At 42.5% G+C, this 10,153-nt stretch overlaps 1 protein-coding gene across 1 annotated transcript in view; it reads left to right on the top strand.

Moving 5' to 3' along the window:
• Positions 1-477: 477 nt before the first annotated feature.
• Pdzd8 (PDZ domain containing 8) overlaps positions 478-10,153 on the top strand; it is a 57,424-nt gene continuing 47,748 nt past the window's right edge. The window contains exon 1 of the mRNA XM_069988107.1: positions 478-1,535. Within this exon, the coding sequence (XP_069844208.1) occupies positions 652-1,535 (884 nt within the window). The 5' untranslated portion in view covers positions 478-651. The remainder of the gene's footprint in view (positions 1,536-10,153) is intronic.

The following is a 10,153-nucleotide window of genomic DNA, read 5'->3' as shown; positions in this document are numbered from 1 at the left end:
CCGCCGGCCCGGCTCCGGAGAAGGCGGGAGGACAGTGCGGTGGAAGGAACGCCACTGCAGGGAGAACAACGCTGCGCTGCGGAGGTAACGGGCTGGGCCGCCGGCCAGCGGCGGGGGGATGGGCGGCGTGGACGATAACGGGACGAGAGCGCCCGGACGTCCCAGTCAGAACTCCGAGCCTCCAACCAGTGCCCTCACGTAGCCTTCCAGCTGCCGGCCTCGCCTCCAGAAGTGACAGCCACGTGGGCCGCGACGCGCGCGGCCGCGAATGGAATGTGGGCGTGGGGTGGGGGGCGGGGCGGGCAGGGCGCCAATGTGCCGAGGAGGGACCCGCGCGCCGCGCGCCCGGACGCCGGCTGCCTGGCGACGCTGCCGGGAGCGAGCACGTCCTTACGTCACGCGCCGCTCGTCCAATCGTCGGGGGCCAAGGGGAGGCGCTGTGCCCGCCTCCTCCCGCCCCCGCCGCCGCCACTAGCCGCCCCCGGGAGCGTCTGAAGAGGCGCGGGCCGCCGCACCGGCTGGAGTCCACCAAACAGGCCGCGGGTCCCGACTCCGACGCCTGATGTCCTCAAGATGGAGGCCACGGGGGCGGTGGCGTGAAGAGAGCGGGGCTGCGGAAGAGGGGGCCCGGGTGGCGGCGGCGGCGGCGGGATGGGGCTGCTGCTCATGATCCTGGCGTCGGCCGTGCTGGGCTCCTTCCTCACGCTGCTCGCCCAGTTTCTGCTGCTGTACCGCAGGCAGCCGGAGCCGCCGGCGGACGAGGCGGCCCGTGCGGGCGACGGCTTCCGCTACATCAAGCCGGTGCCGGGCCTGTCCCTGAGGGAGTACCTCTATGGCGGCGGCGGCGGCGGCGGGGGCACCGAGGAGCCCGCCGGGGGCTCCCCCGAGGGCGGCGCGACCCCGGCCCCGGCCGCCGACCCCCCCTCCCCGCCGACGCGGGAGACCTGCTACTTCCTCAACGCCACCATCCTGTTCCTGTTCCGGGAGCTGCGGGACACGGCGCTGGCCCGCCGCTGGGTCACCAAGAAGATCAAGGTGGAGTTCGAGGAGCTGCTGCAGACCAAGACGGCGGGGCGCCTGCTGGAGGGGCTGAGCCTGCGGGACGTGTTCCTGGGCGAGGCGGTGCCCTTCATCAAGACCATCCGGCTGGTGCGGCCCGTCGCGGCCTCGGCCGCCGGAGACCCCGACGGCCCCGAGGGGGAGGCGCTGCCCGCCACCTGCCCGGAGGAGCTGGCCTTCGAGGCGGAGGTGGAGTACAACGGGGGCTTCCACCTGGCCATCGACGTGGACCTGGTCTTCGGAAAGTCGGCTTACCTGTTCGTCAAGCTGTCCCGAGTGGTGGGGCGGCTGCGCTTCGTCTTCACCCGCGTGCCCTTCACCCACTGGTTCTTCTCCTTCGTCGAGGACCCGCTGATCGACTTCGAGGTGCGCTCGCAGTTCGAAGGGCGCCCCATGCCCCAGCTCACCTCCATCATTGTCAACCAGCTGAAGAAGATCATCAAGCGCAAGCACACCTTGCCCAGCTACAAGATCCGGTGCGGGGATGGTGGGGGGAGCCGGGCAGTGATGGGGAGGGGTGGACTCCGGGATGCGGCGGGGTGTGGTGGAAAGGGAAGCCGGGCCTCCGGGGAGAGGGAAGGGCGAAGGACCCCTTGTGTGTCCGGCTCCTGCTTTCTGCAGGGGGCTCCCGGGTGCACAGGTAAGGCCCATAGCGCGTGGTTTTTTCTCCTTCCCCCGCCGCAGTATAGTTTTCTGGCGCTGGAGGTCTCTCCGTGTGATCGGGGCTCTGGGGCACTCGGTGCTGCTACCTAGGCAGCTCCATTTCCCGGGGGTGATGAAAAGGAGCCCCGCCAGCCCGGGAGTCATCCCTGGGACTGTTGAGAAACTTCCCGTGAGCAGCGGCCTTGCAACAGCAGCGTGGGACCCCCGTTGAGAAATCGCTCATGAGCAGCGGACTGGCGTGAAGGGCGTGTATTTAGCCCTGCCACTGCGGCGGGGTTGGCTGCCGCTCTGGCAACTTTGAGGGCACAAGCAGCGGCACTGCAAAGGACTGCTGTCCGCAGGCGAAGTGCGGGGTGGGGGCCGTGCGATCTCAGTTCTGTCACTGCCCTGTGGGGCTAGGGTTTGTAGCAGATCCAGACTCTGCCCCTCAAGTGTCTTATGGGTGGTGTAAGGTCCTGGGCCTAGTGCTTGAAGCCACCGTGCAGATTCCTGTGATAACCGTAGTTAGTGGTCTTAAGTTCTACAGAGCCCTCCTACACCCGATGGCTTAATTTTATGTAACAAGCTGTTGTGATTTGTAGCTGGATTTTCTTTTACTATGGTAGAAATGGACTGGGAAAAGGGAGTTTTATAGGGGTAAAGCCTTCATCCACTTTGGTCTGGGAAGGCTTGTTGTAGGGGCGTTAAAGTTCAAACTTTAACATCTCTTTTAAACCAGCAGATTTTTTTTCAGTTCTTCCTGACTTCCATCAATTTTGTGTTCATGAAAATGTTTGAACCTTTCGAATTTTGCCCATCATCATAGCAATCCTGTATTAACCTACCTTAATGTCCTTTAGTAGAAGTTGAAGAGCCCTGTTCGTTAGCCCTGTTTTTCTACCACAGGTACAAGCCACATCTTCCAGAAATGCTGTGGATTTGGAAAATATTTCTGCGTGGAGAGTGGGGCCTATGTACCCTACTAATTGTGCTTTGTTTAGATTATTAGCACACAGTGACAGTTTTAAGACTTGAGTGTCAGGAAAATTTAATTTGTAATGGAAATACTCCTACAGAGTTGCAAAAGAATAGTGAACTACTTGTTCACTATGTTTGGTTTCTACTTCTGTGAAATAGAACATACTTTGAAACCTACTTTTTTGCTCTGGAATATAAACAACTAAATTATAAATGAGTTCTACTGTTTAAGCTGCAAAATGCTTACTTATAGCAATGAAGCTAAGTCACTAGAAAAGTTGTGACATTGTGATAATCTATCACAGTGTCAATTCTGATGTTTTCTAGGTATCTTTTCAATTAATAACTTGAACTAAGTTATTTAGAGGGCAGTACCTGGGGTTTAAATTCAAGAGCTCCTATGTGTGTACTCTCTCCCTTAAGCCACATCTCAGCCTTTTTTGCTTTAGTTGCTTTTTGGATAGGATCTTACATTTTGCCTAGATGGTTCTTGGACTGCTATCCTGCAATATAGGCTTTTGCTATAGTTGGGACTATAATTACATGATACCATATCCAGTTTGTTTGTTGAGCCTGAGGTCTTCCTGATGTGTGTGTGTATGTGTATGTGTGTACATTCGTGCATATGTGTATACCAGGGCTTGAAACACAGGGCTCACTCTCTAGCTTGTCTTTTTTGCTCAAGCTGGCACTCTACCACTTGTGCCACACTTCTACCTCCAAAGAAGTCTCTTACTTTATGATCTGTATCCTTGAACACAATAAGTATGGTAAAGCACAACATGACTTTCATTATGCTATTTTAGCTTCTAAATCTTTAGCACTAAATGATCGTCTCCAAAAATGTATTAATTTGTGCTATTTATATTAGAGGGCATTTTCACCCATCAGTAGATGCTAGTTGGCAGATTTGGGGCACTTTGTTCTGTGCTTGTCCATTTTCCGGGTTCTGAGACTTGAGAGCTGATAAAGAATAGACAGCTGCTGTCCACATAGAGTTTAGAATCTAGTAGATTCTAGAGTGGGAATAATGGGTTGAAGTAACTAGGAAGCTGATTTTAGCTTAGTAAAGGAAAAACAAGTGTGAGGATGAAATGTTGAGCAGATCCAAGTTGCAGGTGAGGGAATGAATTACAATACATCTAAGATGTGTCATCAGTCTCATAATGAGAATTAAAGTCGCTGGTGTTGATGTAGATAAAGGAATGGAGCTCAGTACAAAATTTGCTTATAGTCACACAACTGTCAGTCAGGTGGTGAAACCCAGCTCTAATAAAATCAGGCTGCCTTTTAAAAAACTATTCTGTGTCATTGTTATGGATCCTTTGTTTTGAAGTATGCCATCAATGTAGTATATGTTGAATATCTTTCCAGTGTGACTTACTATTTATTACTATTATTTATTTATTTATTTGCTGGTTCTGGGGCTTGAACTCAGGGCCTGAGCACTGTCTCTAAGCCTTTCTGTGCTCAAGGCTAGCATTCTACCATCTGAGCCACAGCGCCACTTCCACCTTTTTCCGTATATATGATACTGAAGAATCCAACCCAGGGCTTCATGCATGCTAAGCAAGCGCTCTACCACTAAGCCACATTCCCAGTCCCTAAAGCTTTTATTTCTTAAATTGTAAACTTTGAGAGGATCTTTTAAAAATTCAAATTATAAAGTTAAGTCTTTGGGTCCTGTTCTAAATAGCACTTCTTTTTTAATCTAGCAGATTGTGTTTCCAAATAGAAGGTCTTGCAAGTTTATCCACTTTATCCATCTAATCTTCTTAGTAGAGCCAAGGTAGTAAAGAAAATTGTTTTGAATCTTAGGGCTTTTAGGGACTTTTAATTATTTTGTACAGAAATATCTCACCACTTAACATTGTTGTCACTTCTTCCCCCTTTGTTTTCCCTTTTCCATTTTATTAAAGTGAAGTGGCCTGACAGGAGTGCCCAGTCTCAGTGTTTCACCTAGAGATGCCCAAAGATACCTTTGGAAGGATCTACCTGATTGACACTTACATAACTAACACATTTTCTTTAGAAAAGATGGATTTTTACAAACTGAATTATAATATGCAGAAAATGTGTTTCTGATTTCTTAAAATCAGTTTTGAGTTTGATTTTAAGTTTTGATTTTTTCTAAAAAATGTATTTAGTGTGTTAAAGTAGTAATATTTTTTAAAATATTAACTCAAATTCACCTTCAAGAAAGATTACTGTTCACGTTCTTTAAAGTACATGGAGACTCTGATGTTAAGACTTGAGTAATAGTCCTTGGTCTCTTTTTTTCTTTCTTGTTTACAAATTATTTTTTTCAGTTCTGGATTGGACCCAGGGCTTTGTGTAGACTAAGCAAACATTATTACCAGTGAGCTACATCTCTAGCTTCAAATGGTTTTGAATAGTGTTATATCCTCTCAAAAACTTTCAGAGTAAATTCACTGAAACCTGATAAAAATCATAAAACCTGAAGTTTTAGTGTCATTTATTCATTGACTCTTTCATTCTTTTCTTTAAAAATGTAAGTAAGCAATTTTTCGAAGGGATTTTTCATTAGGTTAGAAAATACTTAATAGAGTTACTAATGCTGGGCACTGGTGGCTTATGCCTGAACCCTAGCTACTGAGGAGGCTGAGATCTGAGAATCACTGTTTGAAGCCAGCCCAGGCAGGAAAGTTTGTGACTCTTATCTCTAATTAACCACAAAAAGCTGGTGATGGAGATGTGGCTCAAGTGGTAAAGTGCTAGTCTTGAGGGTGGGGAAAAAACAAAACACCTAAATTCCCTTAGTGATTATGGCACCCATAGTTATACTTAGATTTGTAGAGAATGTGACTAACATTGAAACTTCGAGATAGTAGAGACAATGACATTAGTGTTCTAGTAGTCTTCTACTGGAATAATGATGTAATATAGTAGCTAATTCTTCAGTCTCTTGTACTTTTTCTTGTACTGTTTATATCTCTTTGTAAATGGAATTACAAGATAATTTTTATAGAGAGGAATTATAAAATCATAATAAATAGTTCTTTATTTTCAGTTAAGTGGTCACTGCAGACTACTGTACTAAGTGTTGTTAGTATTTTCTGGGTGAGAGAAATGATTAGATGGTAGTTCATGCAATAACACTGGTTTATTTTTTAGGATAAACACATAATAAAAGCCATTATAATAGCATTGGATATATTTAAGACCTTCAGTTTGTGAGAGATAGGAAGAGGAAAAAATCAGTATCTCTGCTAAGACAATTAACTGATTACTTTGTTGTTACATAAAGGATATATAGTAGAAGCATGTGTATGCAGGGCTCAGTACTTTCTGTAGAGTTTGACATCCACTGAGGTCTTGAGGTGAATCCACTGTAGATGACAGAGGACTGCTGTATAATATATTGTAACCTTAGAGCTTCCTTAGTACATATGAGTTTGGCATTAATTTTACTTCTTTGTTGTTGGATTTCCTGAAGCAGCTGCGAATTACTGTGATTTAGATTTAGATGGAAAATAATTCATTGATAAATCTACTGTAAAAATGTGATTTATTCAGAGAGGAGAAGAGTAATTATGAGCACATTAAGTTCTAATCGGTTATGTATAAGTTAATTGACTGTCCCAGAAAGCTATAGGTTGTTCTTGCAAATAGCCCAAAACAGATCATTACAAAGTAGATTGAACTGGAAGAACATGTCTGATCAAACATTTCACACTGAAGTACAGGTATTACTAACAGTCCATCTCCTTTCCTCTCAATTCATTCATGCATTTTGTTATTCTTAAACCCCAAGCATGCTTTCAACAAAGGGTCTGCCTTTCCTGTTCACTTCTCTGAAGTTTTGTTGTTTTCTTTTCCCCACCAAAGGTTCACTGTACATCAACATTTCTGGACCCTTTTAAATGCCACCGTTCAACATCTTACATTATTAAAATCTTGAAATTTTTTCCATTCAAATTTAGTGAAGTATATGAATGTGTAGCTGATGTCTTTGTGCAGAAATTGCCCACGTATTACATGCATAGTGATGAGTTTTAACAAAATTCAAGCATGTAAATGAAATGATGTGATTTTGAACTTAGTCTCTAAAGAACACCTGTAATTTTGGATTTCTTAAAAGAATGTGTGGAGTATATTTTAACTTTTTTTTTTTCAGTACTGAAGACTGAATCAAGGATCTTACCTACTTCTTGGAGCCCTTGAGCCATGCCCCAAACTCTTTAGTTTGAATTTTTGTTTCTGAAATAGGATCTCATCAACTTTGGGCTGTTCTCAAACTTTGTTCTTCCTGCCTTCACCTCTCAAGTAACTGGGATTATAAATGTGCATTGCCATGCCCAGCAGTTTGTTTGCTTGTTTCAGCCCATGTCATTAAACATATTATAAGTAACACAGTATTATTGTAAAATCATTACTGAGGAATGAATGCCTCCTCTCTACTGAGTGCATGAACAACACACTCACATTCTATGCTGTTAATTGAAATTTCTAGCGTTCACATGCTGATTTGTTTTGTCTGTTAACTTTTTAAAAAATATTTTTATTAAGTAGTTGTACAAAGAGTTTCATTTCCAGAAGTCAGGTTAGGACTACAACGCATCTTGGTCAATATCACCCCTTCCATCATTCTTCCCCATCTTTTCCCATCTTATCCCTACCCTTGTTATATAGTTCAATTTTTACATAGTGTACATTGAATATAATGACTACATTTGCACAGCCTTTTTCCTTCCATTCAGGTACCCCCCAATTGTCTCCTATCAGAATGTGTTTCAGCTTCCTGGTATTCATTTTGTTAAATTGTTCATTAGTTGTTCAAAGGAGTTACTCTGTTGAACTCATCCCCTAAGTTTACTGTCCTTTAGTCAATTTGTGTGTATATGCATATAATGTTATATCTATTATCACATGTTTGTATTTTAAAACTAACTTGTACACGTAAGAGAAAGCATGCCATTTATCTCTTGACTTAGCATAATTTTTTTCTAGGTCCATTGTTTCCCTGCAAATGACATAATATTGTTCTTTCTAATAGATGAGTAAAATTCCATATGAGTTTATGTCCCACATTTTCTTGATCCACTCATCTTTTGTAGGGAATTTGGGCTGTTTCCCTATCTTGGCTTTTGTAAATAGTGCAGCAGTGATCAAGGATGGTCAAGTGTCTTTACTGTGTTGATTTGTTATATTCTGGGCAACATCTGCCCAAGAATGCTGGATCATAGAGTAGTTCTGTGTTTTGTTTTGTTGAGGAATTCCTAAACTGCCTTCCAGAGTGCTTGTACTAGTTAACATTCCCACCAACGGTGGGAATAAGGTTCCTTTTTCCTCACATCCCCACCAGCATTCATCATCATTCATATTCTTGATGATAGCCAATTTTTACTGGGGAGAGTTGCAATCTCAATGTAGTTTTGATTTGTGTTTCCTTTATGGCCAGGGTTGTTGAGCATTTCCTGATGTATTTATTGGTCATTCTTGCTGCTGCTTCTGAGAAGTCTCTATTCAGTTCCTTTACCTATTTATTAATTGACTTACTGATTTTGGGGAGAGGGGTTAGTTTCTTGAGCCCCTTGTGTATTCTGGATATTAGGCCCTTGTGGGATATAGAGCTGGTGAAGATCTCTCTGTACCTTTTCAGCTTAGTAACTATCTCAGGCAGAAACTTTTTAGTTTGACGAAATTCCTACTGATTCTTTCCCAACTATTATATTAGAATGTAATGATACTCCTTCTTATAGTAGTTTCAGCATTTCAGGCCTGACATTTTAGTCTTTGATCCATTCTGAGTTGATATTAGTGCAGAGTGACAAATAGGGGTCCAATTACATCTGGCTGTCCAGTTTTCCCAATACCATTTGTTGAATAGGCTGCCTTTTCTCTAAGATATATGTCTGGCTTCTTTATCAAATACCAGATCGCTATAAGTATATCAGTTTGTTTCTGGATCTTCCAGTCTATTCTATTAGTTTTCAGACATGTTCTTGTGCCAGTTCTAAGCTGTTTATGTTTCTGTTTAATTTCAGTGCCTAAGTCTATATTGTCACCATATTACAACTGCTTCATAATTTGTACACATGAACAAAAAGCCAAATGGCTTTCTGAGATTCTAGGAACCTTGATTGTAAACACTTCCTATTTTTGTTGTTGCCTATCCAGGCTTGAACTCAGGGCCTAGGCTAGTGCTCTACCACTGGCTTCTTAGTGGTTAATTGATGATAAGAGACCCACAGATTTTCCTGCCTAAGATGACTTCAAACCTTGATCCTCAGATCTCAGTCTCCTGAGTTGCTAGGATTACAGATATGAGCCACCAGAGCCCTGAAATATTTTCTATTCTTAAATGTTAATACCGGTAAGCCATAGATTATACTTTCTCTGGACTGATTGATATAGGATAACAAAACTTGCTTTCATTAGCCTAGTGCATAATTTCCAGTTTGTGAAATCATCAGAATGCTTTAGAAAACATTTCTTATATTCTCTAATCAGCACTCATGTATTATAGGAAGAATACAACTAATGATATGGAAAGTAGGGTGCTAAAATATCTGGATTCTGATTTGTCTAACTAATGAAACAGCTAGAAAACTTTTACTCATTGTAATTTTTGTTGCTGTGCACTTAAAAATACTGTGATTAGTTTAGTAAGAATAAACTAATTCTGGTTTTTTGTATTTATATTTATTTTTATTTACTTGGATAATTTGTAAGTTATGTACCTTAAATAGGTATTCAGGACCTGAATATATTTAGGACCAACTCTATATTCTACCTGTACCTATAGCTATGTGAGTACTATATTTTGATGTACAAGCGTACATAGCAGTATTGAGGAGATAATTTCTACTTAATAGCTGGACTATATATGTATGAGTATGTATTAGTACTACTAGAAATTGAGGATCTATATTTTGAAATTAACTTTTCTCCTTAGACAGTGGTTTCATTAAGACACCAGTATCCACTAAATAGTAAAGTTAGTGTTTGTGTCTTATGCTGTCCTTTTCACACAGTAGTTTTTCATACCAACTGGATTGCATGATTGATGATGTTGCTGGCCATACAGTCTTGCTACCTTGAACATTTGGTCACACTAGTAAATAATTCAAAGCTTTTTAGTTCTTTGCAACTTGCTATGGCAGAAGTAAGACATTTTAATATAGCTAATTTCATTTTATAATTATATAACAACAATATTTTGTTCTCGTCATTATTAAATGCAATGTTATTGTCTGTAAAATTTAGAACAGGTAATATTTTTCCATATATGGGTAGGATATTAGTTCTCCATGTTCAACTCTTTGGATTTTAATCTGGAACAGAATGGCAAAATTGACACGGGAGCCATTAAAATGTTTATAATAAAACAAGGGTTTATAAGTGCTAGTGTGGTATATAGTATGTCAGAATTTAGGTATTTTAAGACCAGTAAGATATTAAGAGAAAGTTCTTAATTTGTAATAAACTCCCATATTATAAAATTATTCTA

Source organism: Dipodomys merriami, unplaced genomic scaffold, assembly GCF_024711535.1.
Source record: "Dipodomys merriami isolate MVZ:Mamm:240054 unplaced genomic scaffold, mDipMer1.0.p SCAF_35, whole genome shotgun sequence".
Classification (NCBI taxonomy): Eukaryota; Metazoa; Chordata; class Mammalia; order Rodentia; family Heteromyidae; genus Dipodomys; species Dipodomys merriami.
This window is presented reverse-complemented; position numbering and strand designations above follow the sequence as displayed.